Consider the following 18,183-nt stretch of genomic DNA (forward strand, 5'->3'; position numbering starts at 1 on the left):
ATTAAAAGTGCTGTTTAGTTCTGTCCCATTTCATTTTTATAGTCATCTAAGTTAGATTTGAGAGCCAGTTTGGTATAGTGGGTTAAGGTTTCAGGCTAGAAACCAGGAGACTGTGAGTTCTAGTCCTGTCTTGGGTACAAAGACAGGAGCCAGTCACTTCCTTTCAGTCCTAGAAATGAGGCAATGGCAAACCACTTCTGAAAAAATCTTGTCAAAAAAACTGCAGACTTTTCCAGGCAGTCTCTGAAAAGCGAACACAATTAAAAAAAGAAGAAAGTTAGTTTTAACTTTTTTTGTAAGCTATAAATTTTTCAAATAATACAAATTCACAACTACAGCAACGAATAAAAAGTTCACCCAAATAATGTACTTCAATTTTTAACTTGCAATATTAGTTATTGGAGAGAACACCTTCAATGAGTAGGCTGAAAAGACATTTGGAATATATATTTGAAATATTATCAGTGCTTGTTTTCCATAATTCTAATAGCATTTTTTGCAGCCTGCAGCTGTGGGTGGGTGGGGTCTTTAATAATCCTGCTTTCCTGGTTCTGAATCCCTCCCATTTTTTTCTTTTCAGTATGTTTGATGTTGGTGGGCAAAGAGATGAACGTCGAAAATGGATCCAGTGTTTCAATGGTAATATTCGGGAATCTGTTAAACTTGTGATAGACTATGAACATTTTCCATGTAATATAAACTGTATATTATATTAATGTGGAACTCCAGCTTTCCAATTACCTGAATACCAAATATATACTATTTGGCATTTTGAGGTTGTCTCCATACCAGCTCAGCTCTTTAACTCACTTTAACTCACTACATGCTTGTTTTCAGCATATAGCTTTCTTTATAAGTTTTGTTTAGCTTCCATCACTTGTGATTAAAATACAAAAGAGGAATGAATATTCACCTCTCCCTCCCTCCCCCCCCTCCCTCCCTCTCTCTCCCTCCCTCCCCATCTCTCTCTCTCTCTCTCTCTCACACACACACACACACACACACACACACACTCACACACACACACACACACAGAACTGTATGTTTTATTTATTTCTATGATCCTACAGTATGTATCCTACAAAATATCTCTTTTTTTCCCTCCAGTCACATTAGAGCTGCATTTTAGCTGATTTTTACTCCGTCCCTCCCTCAATATCTTACTTATTTTTCTTCTTTTGAACTTATTCTTCTCTAAGTGATTTGCTCCAGGGGTGGGTTCTACTTAACTTTACTACTGGTTCGCATCGCACCCACAAAGCTTCTGCCATGCGCAGATCATCTATGATGACGTCCGGGTCAGTGGGCGGAGCCTCCCACCGGTTTTACTACCGGTTCTTGCAAACCGGTCCGAACCAGGGGTAACCCACTACTGCTTTACTACCTTTTGAACTGTTCAGCTTTTCCCTAAGCTCTTCCATTTTCTCTTTTTCTATCTTTTTTTCTTTATGGAGCCAAATTCAAGAAAAATAAATTCAAAGCCAGAGAGTATTGATTAAGGATGTTTCCCTTTGCTTTTGTGTTTTAGATGTAACTGCTATAATATTTGTGGTGGCCAGCAGTAGCTATAACATGGTTATACGAGAAGACAATCAGACCAACCGGCTTCAAGAAGCATTAAACCTCTTCAAAAGTATCTGGAACAACAGGTCCGTCTCTTTAGTTTTGACCAATCATGTGATTCATAATTCTAGTTTATGTTTATTTCTGTCTGTATTATGTAAGACACCGAACCCGTGCTAATATAAATTCTAAGAGAATGTACATTATTTCAGTGAAGTATGTTTTTTTTATAAAAATTCTTCATTTATTTATTAAATTTAGATGCCACCCTTCTCACGATCAGGCGACTCTGAATAATTAATATAATGTCTTAAATTGCTTTATGCTTCTTTATACCTTGATTGTTTTATTGCCATTTTAATGGTATATGGGTCTGTTTCTCTAGGTGGCTACGGACCATTTCAGTTATTCTTTTCCTGAACAAACAAGATCTGCTAGCAGAGAAAGTTTTGGCAGGCAAATCAAAAATTGAAGATTACTTTCCAGAATTTGCTCGTTACACGACCCCAGAAGATGGTAAGAAAGTTGATAGTACACTTTGAAAAATGTTTTTCTCTGTTACTATAAAAGAAAAAAGTGAGAGAAAGAACGAAGGGATTGATTTTTCCTGTCTAATCTTTATGTGATAACAATTGTGTATAAAAATTGTGATAAACGATGTATGAATGTTATATACAATTGTTATAAACAGTGAACAATTGTTTAGGATTTTTTTAAACTCTTTTGTGATCACTAATTGTTACTATATTATGTTTGACGCAATTCTCTTTCTCTCAAACTGCTTGCAGTATAAATCAGACAAATGCTTGATTCAGGATGGAGTACTGTCAGTGATAGGCTTCTATTAAAAATTATTCAGAGTCCATAATTTTCAGGGTAAGGAATGAAGACCCTTCCAAATATTATCAATCAAAGTACTGTAGCCTAAAACCTCAGAGAGGGATATTTTCCCTCTCTGAGACAGAGCAGAATATATTAACCAAGAGGATTCCTTCTGTTAACAGAAAACTTCTAAATTTTTTGGAACAGCTTTGTATGAGAAAAAAAAGCCTCCGATCCAGTGACATCCTTTTTTCTTTTTTCTTTTTTTTTCTTTTTTTTTTTTTTGTACTTTTTTCAGTAACATTTTATGGTCCTGTGTAGTTTCTAGATTGATTTCCCTTTTTGAAGTGATTATTCCCTACAGCTCTCTTTCTATAATAGAAGACTGGAGATCTCTGCAAGCAGGTCACACACAGTCCCCCAACACTTAAATTGTGGTTCCAGAATATCCCAGATCACAGGTCCAAAATTCAGTGATAGTTACAGCAGAGATCCCCAACCTTTCTGGCTTTGCAGACTGGTGGGGGGAGGGGGAGAGAGAGGGGATGGTTCAATGTGAGCAGTAGGCAATCACGCACAGTTCTACTTGCATGAGCACCAGGCCTGCGCACCCACCACTCACACAAATGGAGCACGCCTGCGCCTGCCTGCAACTCCCACAAGTGGGGATGCATCCACTCGCCCACCACTTCTGCGACCTGGTTCCGAACAACTCAGTGCCCAGTAGTGGGCCACAGCCTGAGGAATGGGGACCCCCGAGTTAAGGCATCTACTAGTTTTCAGGCCTGTCCTGACCGATGGTTCACCTTACATCTCCTTAAGATCAAAAAAATAAATAGGAAAAGATAGTGTAAGTAATATATTTATTGTTGTTTGAATTTCAGTTCTTTATCTGAAACATTTTAATTAATTTTAAGTGAATGAGTCTGAGTGAGATTTACTTATTTACTTACTTATTTATATGATTTATTTATTTATTTATATGATTTATATGGCTGCCCACTCCCTTTCAGTGACACTAGGTGGCTTCCAAAAAAATAAAATCCCAATATGAAAAGAGTAAAAACAATAACCCCCTACCCTTTATGCTTGTTGGTGTTTTATAAAAGCCATTTGAGTGCAACAATAATAATGAAAATGCAGCTTCTGGCTGATCCTCTCTTCTAATGGGCAGCCCTTCGTAAAATATGAGCCTATATTTAAAGAGGTATTTTGCAATGCTTATGCTTTTTGGCACTAAAATGTTTTCTTTAATCCCTCCTGTGAATCGAAATAAAAGTATTTTTATAAAACTATTGCAAGATAACCTTTTTTGTTGTTCTTTACTTTTTTTAAAAAAAATGAGCAGCAACACCAGAACCTGGCGAGGATCCTAGAGTTACAAGGGCCAAGTATTTTATTAGAGATGAATTTCTTGTAAGTAGGCTCTCTTTACTGTTCCTGTTTTTATCAGACATGACCTTGCTTCTGCTTGCTTTTACAGTCAGCTACATTTAGGGCTATTTAACTTTTTTGTTTGAGAAGCGTCTCAGTAACTGTGGAAAGCAGAATTGCCATTTGATGGACATTTCTGAGATGTGATTTGAGTGACTAAGTCCTTTAACTTGGGTCATCAAAGGCAGTCCTCACTTACCAACCACCATTAGGAGCAACAACTCCAGGGCTAAGCATTGTGGTTGTTAAACAAAATAAAAATAAAAACCATGTGGCAGTGTCAAACTTATGACATCACTGTGCTTCCATCATTAAGTGAATCCCTGCATTTATTACGCGAGGCATCGTGTAAGCGCAACTTGTGATTTCATTTAGAGAATACAGAATAACACTGTTGGAAGGGACCTTGGAGGTCTTCTAGTCCAGCCCCTTGTTCAGGCAGGAAAAACTATATACCATTTCAGACAAATGGTTGTCCAATCTCTTCATAAAAACGTCAGTGTTCTCCCTTGATTCTGCTTGTTGGAGCCCAGTTGTGAAACTCACAAATGGTGATCACATGATCATGGGATGTTGCGATGGCCATAAATGTGAGGATTGGTCACAAAGCTGTTTGTTTTCCAACCACTGTGACTTCAAACAGTTGCTAAACAAGGCAATTGGTAAGCGAGGACACCCTGTACAAAGAGTCTGTGACTTACGACCACAATTAAGCCCAAAATTTATGTTGTTAAGCGAGACAAGTGTTTAAGTGAGATTTTCCCCATTTTACGACTTCTCTTGCCACAATTGTTAAGTGAATCACTGTGGTTGTTAAGTTAGTAACACGGTTGTAAAGTGAATCGGGCTTCCCCATTTGCTTTGGTTGTCAGAAAGTCACAAAGTGGGAATCACATGACCCTGGGACCCTGCAGCGGTCATAAATATGAGTCAGTTGCCAAGAGTCTGAATTTTGATCATGTGACTACGGGGATGCTGCAACAGTCACAAGTCTGAAAAACGATCATAAGTCACTTTTTCTTTTCAGTGCCGTTGTAACTTCAAGCGGTCACTGAACGAATTTTGTAAATCGAGGACTTCCTATACAGCCTTTTGACTTTGGTCATTCCATCACAGTTCATGGAATTTAGTAGTGCTTCATTAGCATTGAACCACCACCTTAACAATACTGCTTTTAATCTTTTTTTCAATCATAGATTCAGAAGAGTATGGATTTGAACAAGTGTAATTTGTATCTATCTAGTTAGCAGCATTTAGCCCACCATACTGCATATTTTTAAACCGAATTCTCCATCCAATTTGCTGGCCGATTTTTCCAGAGGATTTGTATTCAATCTGTATTTGTCTGGTGATACCAGATTCTTAGAATTTAGGGAAAAGGAGTCTAGAGAAGGGAGGTGGGGGGAATGGATGATATGCTAGAAAAACTGACGCGACTTTTCTGTCTGCTGCTCTTCCAGAGAATCAGCACAGCCAGTGGAGATGGACGGCATTACTGCTACCCTCACTTCACCTGCGCCGTAGATACAGAAAACATTCGGAGGGTTTTCAATGACTGTCGGGACATTATTCAAAGGATGCATCTTCGCCAATATGAGTTGTTGTGATGGAGCGCACTTTTTCCTCTGTTTTGGACTCCTCTTGTTCCTTACTAAAAAGAAAAAAAAAAACCTGGCCCACATGAGGTGGAAGAGAACTGTTGCAGACTCTCTCTGATTTGCATCCCTCAGTCTTTTTTCCTTGCTGGACAAAGAGCAGCCTTTCTGTCTCGTTTCACTCCCTTGGAACGGTCGGAAATAGTCCCCGGAAAAAGAAAAAAAGACTATTTCTGTGGTCAGGGTGAGGTTTTCTCTTTAACACGGCCCTTAACGAAACAAAACCCAAACAATGCAAAACAAAAGAATTAACGCCCCGAAGGGTGAAGCACCTGAGAGGATTTGGGATTTCAATTAAATATTTAAAAGCAGACAAACAAAAAAAACAAAAAAAAGAGGAGGGAGAACTTTAGATAATCATTACTGTTGTGGGCATGATCATTTATCCCATGATTTCAACTCTGTATCCATTCACTGCGTCCAACTAAGGAAGGTGCCAAGTTCTAAGGGCAGCCGCTTCAGTTTGGGTTTTTTGCCTCTGAATGTGACTTTTGAGTGGAAATACTGACATTTCTACAATGGCAAACCTAGACAGTAGAAAACCAACTGCTACCTTCAGAAAAGTGTTGCTGAACCGTGATGTCCTGATTATCAGGGACGGTGCAAAATGAACTGCATTATAGCCTGTGATTGCAGAAAGATTTAACCACACACTGTTTTCAGTTTGTCCACTGTCGATCCTATCCTTTTATTTTATATATATATATTAAAAAAAATCTTTATATATATATAAAATCTTCTTTTCCTGTTCCCCTGTCTTTCCCCTTCTTCTAATTCCTCTTATCCTCCTTCCATGCCTTCTTTTTTTTTTTTTCCACCACTCCCCTAGTTTTTATTTTACTGCTGGATTATTATTCTTGTACAGACTGTAAAATGTATTATTTTGTACAACTTTATTGAAAAAAAAAATAACTTGTAGAAGATCTTTGTGCCTTGATTATGGCTGTACCTGTGCAATGAGCTAAGATGTAAGTATGTTTGATTGCGCTGTACAGCTTTGTCAAACCTTTCAGCAGCATTCGCTCAAGGTAGGGAAAAATTTATCTGTAGTTTAGGGATTTTTTTTTCTGGTTTATAAAAGGAGGGGGAAAAATACTGTTTAGTATATTAAAAAAAAAGTACAAATCGTGCAAACTTAACCACTTTAAAAGTGAGTTCTACAACAAGCGAGCAGATGTTTCAGCATCATGCTTTTTAATTTTTAGCTTTAATTCATTTAAATCTCTATCCAAATGCAAAACATGGCTTGTTTCTACATAAACCAAATTTTGCTACAAATTATCAATGTTAGTCTTTGTCATTCATAGTATTTTTTTTTTGTGCAAAAAGATAAAAACAGAACAAAAAAAATCAATATTATAGGCACTGCACAGGCCTAGAGGCTGTCTTCATGCTGGGTCTAAGACTTTCCCACCTAACGCTAACTCCTCTAACAGGCATAATAATAAAATGTACCTTGCCCCTAGATCTGGTCACTGAATTTCAGTTTCAAATGACATTTTACTTCTCTTTTAATAAAGAGATAACTTAAAACATTGTTTTATATATTAACTATATAAGTAGCTTAAAGTGGAGACGTGTGGATTTTTTTTTCTTAAACTTGAATAATTTATGCAAATTATATGCTTAGGACAACATGTGGTACAGTTTTTAAAAAAAGCAAAAATCACTGTAGCAATAAGACAGCATGTAATTTTAGTAACTATTACACTGCTTTATATTTTATACTTAGGTGTTTCATGTCTTTGTGAGCATATAACTTTTTCATGTGTCTAAACCTACCTGTACAAATTTGTACAGAGTCTAAAATTACAGCTATAATAACACGTCTAGAACAGTGTTAGCCTACTTTCCTCAAGCCCATTTCTTGGCCCCTTGAAGTAGGGGAACATTGGTCTTAATACAGCGATTATTTTTTAAAATTGCCTTTTACACACGTGCTTCTATTTTCACAGGGCATCACTTAACCTTCCCTGTTAGGAAGGCATCCCTTTCAGAAACTGTCTTGTGTCCCAAATTTCTGCTTGATGGCAGGAGTATTTGTGATATCCAAGGACTCTACATATTCCAGGTTTTTCACATGGGCAATTGGAGAAAATTGAGAAAACGCATTTCCTTATCGATTTTCACTTTTAATAGAAATGAAATGGTGGTGATCATTCAGTTTTTAGTTGATTTGCACCATTAGCCAATACAAGGATATATTTTTCCCTGGTAGAACAGGAACAATTGCAACCTCCTTTACGGAATCCTTCTTGGTATTGGCTCTCCATGCATAAATTTGGGGTAAGGGGGGCAATCAAGGGGAAGGAGCACATCATTTCCTAGTTTTTCTTTCTGGTTTCTGCTACTGCAGAATCCAAGATCAATGAGCCACATCAGATTTTAAGAGACAGTGTTTGTCTCCTCGGGTATAGGAGCTGAAGCTGTTGAACAGTTGGCAACAGTTGACTGTGTATCTGCCACAGGGCCTTTGTATCTCAGCCTGTGTCTGCTATTAAATGGATTTAAAAGATCAGATTGTAATTGTAAAACATTTTGAAGAGGTACTGCCTTGGAAGCATTTGGAACCAGTGGCAAAGTCGGACCCACAAATTTATTTTTAGTTGGTGCCTGCTAGGATTTGGGGGGGGGGGGACAGAAAACCTATACATCAGTGTTTCTCGACTTCAGCAACTTTAAACTATGTGGACTTCAAATCCCCGAATTCTGGAAATTGAAGTCTGCACAGCTTAAAGTTGCCAAAGTTGAGAAACGCTGATATGTATACACATGTATATGTATGTAAATGCACTCTCAGACACATATACACAGATTATGAAATGTGAGCCTTAATTTTTTTTTTAAACAAAAGCCAAAACTTGTTAAGTTTAGTGCCAAAATTATTTTATTAATCTCTAAGTCCTAGGGAAGGGAAGAAGATGAATAATAATTAAATGAAGTATTTACAAGGAATGTAATGTGTGATCTAGGAAAAACAAAATATTGCCTCATCTTTAAAAGTAAGGGCACTTTGGGTGAATAGATAAAAGTTTATGTAATAAAGTATATCTGCGCGTGTGCATATGCACACTTACACACATCCCATTAAAATATACTTCCTATGGAGCTTTATATGAATGGAAACATTTGACAGATTTAAAAAAAAAAGTTGGGTTAGAGGGAGCAGTTTGGTTTGCACATGTCTAGAAAGAAAGCAAGTGTGTGTGTGTCTTTCTGCCTCTGTTAGCACGTCTCTGAGTTTGTGCAATTTGGTGGCCTGGTAACCGCAAGTCTTATTTTTAACATTTTTCTTGTTTTGTTTTTCTTTTCAATACAAAAATCCCATAAAGCTTCAGTGCTTGCTATTTAGTTCTGTGTTTTCTTCTGTCTCTAATTTAATTGCCTTAACTCTGGAGTTAGTTGAACTATTTCCATCTAATCTTCATCTTTTCCTTCAATTTCAATTTCCTATTTATTTATTTGAACTTTTGGTTCAGGTAAATTACCATGACTGGGGAGAGAACTGGTTTTCACAGGTCCAGGAATTTCTGGTTTTTAACAGCCGAGGTATTTTCTAAGTATTTGTCCCCATCCTAAAATGCACGATGCCCCATACCACTATCTAGTAAAACTGAAGTGGATTTTTAGGGTTAAATGCATCATCATATAACTATCAGGGTGTGACATTATTACCAATAACAGTGCTATTATGAAAATATTTCTTCCCAGCTACATTACTGCAATGATTCCAACATACGTAGTATCCCCTGGTTTTAATTTTTTTTTCCAGCTCTTTCGATGAATTTAGGCTGCTGCTGTTTCATGTTTTGCAAGTGTGTAAATCAAGTGAATTTAAAACATAACATGCCATGCTAGTCCCCTACAACATTGACTGACTATTTGACATATTTTGTACAAAAATAATAATAAATTGTAGAGATATTTTCAAAACGGATCTTTGTTAACAAATGGATGTTAAAATACTGCACACTTCCAAGAGTGGAATGTACTATTTCTCGAGTTCTGTTTATACTAAGATAAATATCCTGGGAATGAAAGAAAGGTGAATGCAAAACTTTGTAGAAGCCACCCAGTTCATAATGAATAAGCAAGAATCATACAGGTAGTCCTCAACTTATAACAGTTTGTTTAGTGACTGTTCAAATTACAATGGGACTGAAAAAAGTGAGCTTTGATCAGTTTTCACACAATAGTTGCAATATCCCCATGGCCAGTGGTGGGCTTCTCCCGGTTCCGCCGAGCCAGTAGCGGTGACGATATGACGTCACCAAACCGGTTCTGCCCCCCCCCGCACACACACACCCGTGTTATTCTTACCTTTTATTTGGCCCCACCACCAATCTATTGCTGCCTCCTGAGTCCCAGCTCATTGGCTAGAAGGAAAAAAACTGTTTAAACTACCAGGCTTTTAAAAGTTAAAAGCCTGGTAGACCAGTACCTCTGCTAAATCCTAAAGAATTGTTACATGATCATCAAGCCACGCCCACAAAATAAGCAACACCCACAGAACCAGTAGTAAAAAAATTTAGAACCCACCCCTGCCCATGACCATGTGATCAGAATTAAGACTCCTGGCAACCAACTCATATTTTTTGATGGTTGCAGTGTTCCAGGATCATGTGATCACTTTTTGTAACCACCTGACAAGTAAAGTCAACAAGGAAGCCAGATTCACTTTACAACCGTGTTACTTAAACAGAACAACTGCAACGAGCCACTTAACAACTGTGGCAAGGAAAGTTGTAAAAGGGGGCAAAACTCAACAAATTTTTCACTTAGCAACAGAAATTTTGGGCTCCACTGATCATAAATCAAGGACTATTTGTTCTCGGTAATAACCCTTTTTAATTCTGCTTCTCATCTCCCAACATATTTTGCTATTCTGTCTCACTAGAATAAATTTGGGTATATTTTGGAATGGCTTAAGACCAGATTGTGGAGAAGTGGCTCCTACCTCTAAGATTCATTAGAACTCACTGTTCTCTCTGGAGCAGTTCAAAAGATGCTACCTACTCAATTAGTCTGCCTATTTCATATTATTTGTACCCAATTAACCATGGAAAACTTATCGCAAAATCCTTAATGAAGCCTTAAAATTATTTAATACCCATATTGTGCAAAGCTTATTGATGTTTATAATGCAGTTGAATAAATCAAAAATTTGCATTATCCCACCAATTAAACATGCAGTCATGGTATTACAATAAATTCCCCCAACCATTTTCAATCAACCAGAACATTTACTTGAGAGTTCAGTAAAGATGGGAATAGTTCCCTAGACCAGCATGGATTAGAACTTGTTCCGTTTGCTGTAAAAATGCACAGAGTGAATGAAGAAAGAAACAGACTGGATAGAACCATGATTATTGTTTCAAAGATAATCACCATGGAGTTACATACCATCAAAGCAATTGTGTGTATCTGCGTGAACTCTGTGATCCCGATGCATATGGTTTCAAAAACATTTTCCTTGCCAATCTTCAGTAGATAATGTACGATCTATGCTTTATTGCAAGCGGAGTGATCTTGCTGTATAAACATAATGCAGTTTCTGAAGATTTTAGGGTGTCTGATGTTTCAGACAACTCGTATTGGAATCAAAGAACGAAAATTGGATTCTCACTATGTATTCGTAACGTATCTTTCTGTTCCTTGGTGGTTCCAAAGAATTGATTTAAAAAATAATCAGGAAAAAAAAAAAAGTGAAGCAACTAATTTGGTTAATAGCCTTCAGACGGATCATTAGTCTGATATTCAAAGCATTCCAAGGTTGGTGTCTCACAAATCTCTTTAGACAAACCAGTTTGCTAATGGGACATCATCATTGAATAGAACAGTGCTTCTCAATCTTGGCAGCTTGGGTGAGCTTCAACTCCCATGCTGGCTGGGGAATTCTGGGAGTTGAAGCCCACCCATCTTCAAGCTGCCAAGGTTGAGAAACGCTGGAATAGAACAATGTTCTGTTGACTTTTCCTTCCAAGATATCTTTTGTTTTTGAAAATCTTTGAGATTTCCATTCTCTTGATTCTTGCCAAACTCATGCCTACACTGACCACACTTCACTTGTTAGGATCCATGCCAGTTAGTACCTTGAAAAAAAAACAGATTACGTTATATTTTGGTGTTTTTATGAGCTAAATACTAGAACCAGATAGTTGGTCCTACGTTGCCATCTATTGTATTTGAATAATGATGGTCTCTGCAATGCATATCAATAACTCCAGCATAATTCTTACCTTTCTGATATTGAGATTTCAGCAATAGACTTTGTTAGCTAAGTGTACAAAGTCACAATTCCACAGTGAAAAGCATACTTAGCTGAAAAATAAGCTCTGTTATTAATGCACATAAATTTAGACTAACATTTTAAGGTGGCTTCCATTAAAAGAACAATCTATGTCCCTATGCTTGCATATCTTCGGCTTGAATTCTGTTGTTTACTACCCTGTCCAAAAAAAATGAGTATTGCCTATGCAACAAACCTTGAACTTAGCCCTACAAAAAATATTTCAAGCAATTAGCAAAGACTTTTAACTGAAAGAACTGAACAGATATTGATTGAAGCATTTTATCAAATAACACAACAGGTAACGTTCAAAATAAGAGCCAGTTTGGTGTACCGGTTAAGGCACTGAGCTGGGCGACCTTGAGCCAGTCACTTTCTCTCAGCCCCAGGAAGGAGGCAATGGCAAACCACTTCTGAATAACCCTGTCAAGAAAACTACAAAGATTTGTCCAGGCAGTCACCAGGAGACAAACTGCCTCATAGGCGCACACACATACGCAAACACACAGACATGCATGCAAAATGGTGCATCATTTCTAACTAAGGAATTTCTAACTAGAAAGATACAGAGAAAAAAATGAAGTCCATTATAAACACCTAGTGTAGCTATTACAGATAACCCCAAGAAAAGCACAGCTACCTTTCCTCTGCAGTATTAAGGGCAGGGTTTAACCCTTTGTGATGCTAACAAAATTAGGTATAGTGACCCTAGCGTGGTAGATGTTGCTTATTGTCTCCAGATTGCTACGAATACATTCAGAGATTATTTTTATACAATCAAGTCCTAGATTTCTTGCAAATGTACCAAGTTCCAGAAAGTTTACTGCAAGTAATTCAGGGCAACATCTAAGCAGCCTCCATTATTATTGACTGATGCTTTTTCAATACTCAAGTTGTCACTTCTACAGAGTGTTGTACAACAGCTTTGGTAACATGTTGCTCTTCAGACAGAATTTTAAAAACTGGATTTTTAACTTTAAAAAGCTGTTTAAGGAATTTAAAAAACAACATACAGTTTAGTAATATCAAATTAAGAGACATAATGAAATAAGCAAAAGCCAACGCATTACAACAAAAAGTATCAATAATTATGTGAAATTGGACATTACCTGGATATTACCTGGACATTACCTGAACAGAGTAACTCAATTAAGTTCACACATGTGCATATTAAATAAAATGACATTAAATGAAATAGTTTTTCCCCAAAAATATGATTAGCTTGTAACTGGATTTACTGAAGATAAGCTTCACAATCCCTGCTATTGTGAAGCTTATTATTTATTTGCTTTTATAGCCCCACCGTAGACAACAGGAATTATTACTTGGGTAATAGAATTATTATGGACATTATTTTGACTTCTTGGGTATTTTGGTTCTTTATGTTAGCACAATAACACAATTAGCATTTATTTATAATGAAAAATATGGCTCAGAAAATTTCATAGGTTTAATGCTACCTTAAAAATACATTGCATTCTTAATAAAGCTATATCATACTATTTTTATACTGGATGGTGTTGTCTCAAAATCCCAAATATGTTCTCAAACTTGAAAAGGCTATATATAATCTGTTGTACTGTGTTTCCCCGAAAATAAGACCCAGTCTTATTTTCTTTTGGGCTCTGAAATAAGTGCTAGGACTTACTTTTGGGGATGTCTTATTTTGAGTATTGCCACTGTGAGGCAGGGTGGTGGTGGAGCTGCCCCACGCGCCCCACACCAGTTTACCTCAGTATGCCTACAGCCAGGCCATCCAAGCCCCTACAACTGCCTCACCTCATGCCATTGCTGGAAGAAGTGGGCCGGTGGCCACGTGGGCTCCTGCTACAAATGGCTGCTGGTGCTGCAAGGCAGTTGTTTGGTCATGGATGGCCTGGCTGTGGGTACCCTGAGGTAAGCCAGTATGCTCGTGGGGCAGCTCCACGCCCCTTTGCCTCGCCTCATCTCATGTCGGTGGCACCGCAAGCAACCAGATGGAATGGGCAGCCAGCTGTACAGGGCTTATTTTGTGAGTAGGGCTTGGGAGCACGCACAGAAAACATGTTAGGGTTTATTTTCAGGCTAGGTCTTATTTTCAGGGAAACCCGGTAGTATATAAAATATGGTTGCATTATGCAATTCTCTTTGTGGGCTGCTCTTGAAGATCATTTGTAAGCTACAACTGGTCTGAAATGCAGTGGAGTGGTCAGTAATAAGCATGTCGTGGTACGGACATGTATCCCTGATGTTTTGCGAACAGCACAGAAGGCCAGTTGGCTTCTGAAGGAATTCAAGATGCTGGTTATCATTTACAAAGCCCTAGAGAGTCTAGCTACTTGAAGGACCATCTGTCTCTGTATATTTCTGCCCATCTAGTGAGAGTTAGAATATGCCAGGTCCCATCAATTAAATTTTGTAAGATCCGGGAAGTGTACTGTTGGAAGAAATGTCCATCTGGGTTCAGTTCCAAGTGGGAAGAAAGACACTGGAAACATGGAAGCTGCTTGGAAGGATGGTTTAACGGTGAAGCAGAACCACCAAGCCCATGTGATTCTGGGTAGAAGACCACATGGAGTGGAGAGTGACATATATTTATACCCTATCTTGGGCCTTGCAAGAAATGTATCCTATTGGTTGTCAGACTCCCAGGGGGCTATGCTGGGGCCCAGCTATCCTTGTAGGCTGTCTGTGTCCCAGGCTTGGTTGAATCTTGATGGGTGATGATGTAATGAAGAGGGTTGTGTTCTGAAAGGGTGTTGGGTAATTCCTATTATGGCTTAATGGCTTTGTCCTGGTTTGGATCTTGAGTGAGGGCTAATCCTATCACCCTGGAGCTGAACGCCTTTTGTCTTGTAGATAGGATGGCCCAGTCTTTCTGGGGCTATTAGCAAAGGAGTGGGGCTGCTTTCCAAGATCGTGTTTCTACTTTTCTCATCCAGGGAGGTATAATATTCTGCCTTTTTAATATTTCCTAGAATATTTCATTCTTTTAGGGGAAGGGTGGGTGCTAACTTCCTACAGCACCTTGTCAGTGATGGCTTTTCTGCAAATTATTAGCAGCCTCAGTTGCTATGGAGTTGGGTGGCCTCAAAATTGGAATTAATAAATACATAAATACTTGTGGCCAACATATGCAGTGATAGCCAGTAATTTAGATGGTTTTAAAATGGGACTGAAGAAATGTATGACGAATAGAAATGCTGAGCTCCAGAATCCCTAGTTCTATCCATGAAATGCCAGTTGCTAGAGGAAGAGAATAACCGCTGAAGATCCTCCTTTCCCTCTGTGCTTGTGTTGCCCAAATGGAGCTAGCTGGGCACTGTGCTGGATTAGACACCTCATCGATCAGGATTCTTTTTGTGTTAACTCCTGCTAACACAAAGGGACAGGAAAGCATTCAGAAATCCATGCATTTTTAAGATGCTGTGGTTGATAACACTGATTTAGGGCAAGGTGCTGCTGTTTCAGAGACATTGTCCTGAAGTTCACTGTAACAGTTTTGAAGGGATGCAGAATTGCCAAAAGATGTTAAGCAAGCATGCTGAACCATTTTATTCCCTCCTGAAGACTTTGAAGCAGCTTCCCCTAACCTAAAACAATCCAAGTGCGTTGCATTTCAGATCTCTCCTTATGCTGGACTATGACCATAATAAAAATTGGATTGGGTTGGATCAGCACCTCTCTACCATTGTGTATCGGTTAGGAAACATTTCCTAAGCAGAGTATCTTCCTCTGTTAAATTCCGGCTGTAGAAACCTTTCTATATAGCTCCTTTTATATTAAAATACAGAAAGGCTGCATAGCAGCTCATTTAAGTAAGCGCTTCAGGATTATATGGTATTGATAGTTTTATCACAAAATGGTAAATTGTAATTTTTTTTAAAAATGATTTTTTTTTCTCATCAGGCAGTGTAAAAATTAAGGCGTGCTTTGGAAATACTAAGACAGCCTCCTCAAATCAAGTCACTTGAACTCTGCACATAGTCAAGCATGTCCTTTTCATAGTGAATGGAAGCGTTAAAATCTTAATTCTTCTTCCCCAACGAATGATATGCTGGCTGCAGGTTACCAGCATCAGATCGGACAAAGCACTGTGGGAGATCTACAGGCAGCCTGCGTGATCAGGGGTTTGGACTAGATGACCTCCAAGGTCCCTTCCAACTCTGTTACTGTTACTGTTACTGCTACGCCCCTTTGCAGAAATACTGAACCGGTACATTGCTCCTTTAAAAACGCCCTCCCTTTATCATTCCGTCCCCTGCGGAGGCAGAACCTTTCTCTCTTGCCCACCAATCACCACTTGCAGCACGCAAGTATCGAAGAGATACAGAAAGGCTAAGTTTCATGAGGTTTGAAAACTTGAGGTTTCAAATGGGTTGCCTCTGTATATCGTGAGTTTGGCTGTGTGAATGACTCGATAACCACTGCCGAACCCTAAGAGAATACCCGTATGTATCAACACAGCCAATTAGGAAGTGGGGTCTTTGATGCCGGAAATATTGTTGGAATAAAGTAAACGGAAGCGCGGTCTCTTTGCTTTGAGCCGCCTAACAGTCGAGAACCGCTTTTACCCAGAAATCTCCGCGGCGGCCTTTAGCTCTCATAGAGATAGATAAGTTAAGAGAAGACTTCCTCTTTTCTCTAAAAATGCTAGGGTTTTTCAAGGTTCCTACAGAGAAGCATTTTTAGGAGCAACTTCGAATTGAATAAAGAAATTCAAGTTTTTATAAAGCTAAAAGATTATGAAGCCACATATCTAGTAATCTGGAGAGATGCTCTTGATGTTTCTAATTCTGGTGATATTTCTTTCCTGTGAAATATTTGGAATAAATGTTTATCCTCATATCCTTATCTGACTTCAGAACTTTCAGAAAGCAGGAATTTGGAGAAGCTGCTCCAGTCTTGAGCCAACTCTCAAATTGCTATATACCATTTTATCAATCATTCTCTCTCCTAGAACAAAACTGGTGTTTATGACAATGTTTTCATGGCTTCCACAAGGATGTGTTGTGCTTTCAGGTACCATACTCTGAAATGCCATCAATAGCATTTAGACTTGTATACCACTCCATTAGACAAGTTATTTTTTTGTTTCGAGTTGCATTTCACCAATATAGTAAATACAAAACACAAATCAGGGTGTTGATATCCATGCTATTCAAATATGATCAAAATGTACATTTTATTAATCATAATAAATGTAATACATGGACAAAAAAATAAGATAGCTGGACAGGTTGTCAAAGAAAGTACTCAAATGGTCTTAGACCATTTCTAAGATTGTGATCAGGGGAAGAAAGTGGTCATTTGGCCACATGATTCAAGAGGCTAAACCAGGGGTCTGCAACCGGCGGCTCTGGAGTCGTATGTGGCTCTTTCATCCCTCTGCTGCGGTTCCCTGTCACTCAAAATATGTGTCACAACCGCCAATGTGCGACACCCGCCGGCACGTGATTTATTGGGCTTTTCGACCCATCTTTTTTTTTTCCGGAGTTCAAAATGTTTTTGTTGCATGGAGAAATAAAAATGTGTTTTCTCTATAGCAGGTCATTGATTTCATAAATGAAACACGCTATCTTTTTTTTATACATAGCCTAAAGGTAAAAAACGATATATGCAGTGTTATTTCATTTTAAGGGTCAAAAGGGTTTTGTGGCTCCCAGTGTTTTCTTTTCTATGGGAAATGGGTCCAAATGGCTCTTTGAGTGTTTAAGGTTGCCAACCCCTGGGCTAAACCCAACTGGATGGCACTTAACAAAAAGGAACAACAACAAAAACACAATATCTTTGCCCTGCCTGGAAATAATATAACACCAAACCCATATATTATATATAAACACTAACATGCTACTTTCTGAGAGTAAGTTGGGTTTGGTGTTACATTATTTCCAGGCAGGGCAAAGCTATTGTGTCATCGTTGTTGTTCCTTCTTGTCAAGTGCCATCCAGTTGGGTTTAGCCTCTTTCAATCAAATGGCCAAATGACCACTTTCTCCCTTGAGTCTTTTCTCAAGCTGGCTGGGGGATTCTGGGAGTTGCAGTCCATGACATCTTCTGGAGATAAGGTTGGGAAACACTGCCCTACGGTGGGAGTGGGATGCAAAATTGACACTGAAAAGCTTTCCAGCTCTAGCAAAAGTGGCAGAATACTTCAGCTCGCACAATTAGGGAGGAAAGAGAGACACGAGCGAAGCATCTGAGGCATTTGAGGCGAGAGTCTTTGCTTTCCCCCCCCCCTCTCTCTCTCCGGGGGCGGCTTAATTGCTCGTGGACCGCCTTTCCCACGGGGCGCGCCAAGGAAAAGCCCGGCTTCCCCTAGCAGCGACCATTCATCAGCGCCGAGACGGAAGCTCCAGGGGGATCCCGGCGTGTGCCGTGCGTGGAAGGGCGCCTCTACCCTTTTCGCATCTCTGCGGCCGTGCCGCTGCCTGAGCGGGAG

General features: G+C 38.8%; 1 protein-coding gene across 2 annotated transcripts in view; it reads left to right on the top strand.

Annotated features, from left to right (window-relative positions):
• GNAS (GNAS complex locus) overlaps positions 1–9,407 on the top strand; it is a 147,298-nt gene extending 137,891 nt beyond the window's left edge. For both annotated transcript variants that reach the window (XM_070941770.1, XM_070941771.1), the window contains 5 exons: positions 581–639; positions 1,529–1,649; positions 1,949–2,079; positions 3,734–3,801; positions 5,280–9,407. In XM_070941770.1, coding sequence (XP_070797871.1) covers positions 581–639; positions 1,529–1,649; positions 1,949–2,079; positions 3,734–3,801; positions 5,280–5,426 — 526 coding nt within the window. In that variant the 3' untranslated portion in view covers positions 5,427–9,407. The remainder of the gene's footprint in view (positions 1–580; positions 640–1,528; positions 1,650–1,948; positions 2,080–3,733; positions 3,802–5,279) is intronic.
• Positions 9,408–18,183: the final 8,776 nt, after the last annotated feature.

This window comes from Pituophis catenifer, unplaced genomic scaffold (assembly GCF_029215685.1).
Source record: "Pituophis catenifer annectens isolate HBS135680 unplaced genomic scaffold, rPitCat1.0.hap2 SCAF_3, whole genome shotgun sequence".
In the NCBI taxonomy this organism is placed as follows: Eukaryota; Metazoa; Chordata; class Lepidosauria; order Squamata; family Colubridae; genus Pituophis; species Pituophis catenifer.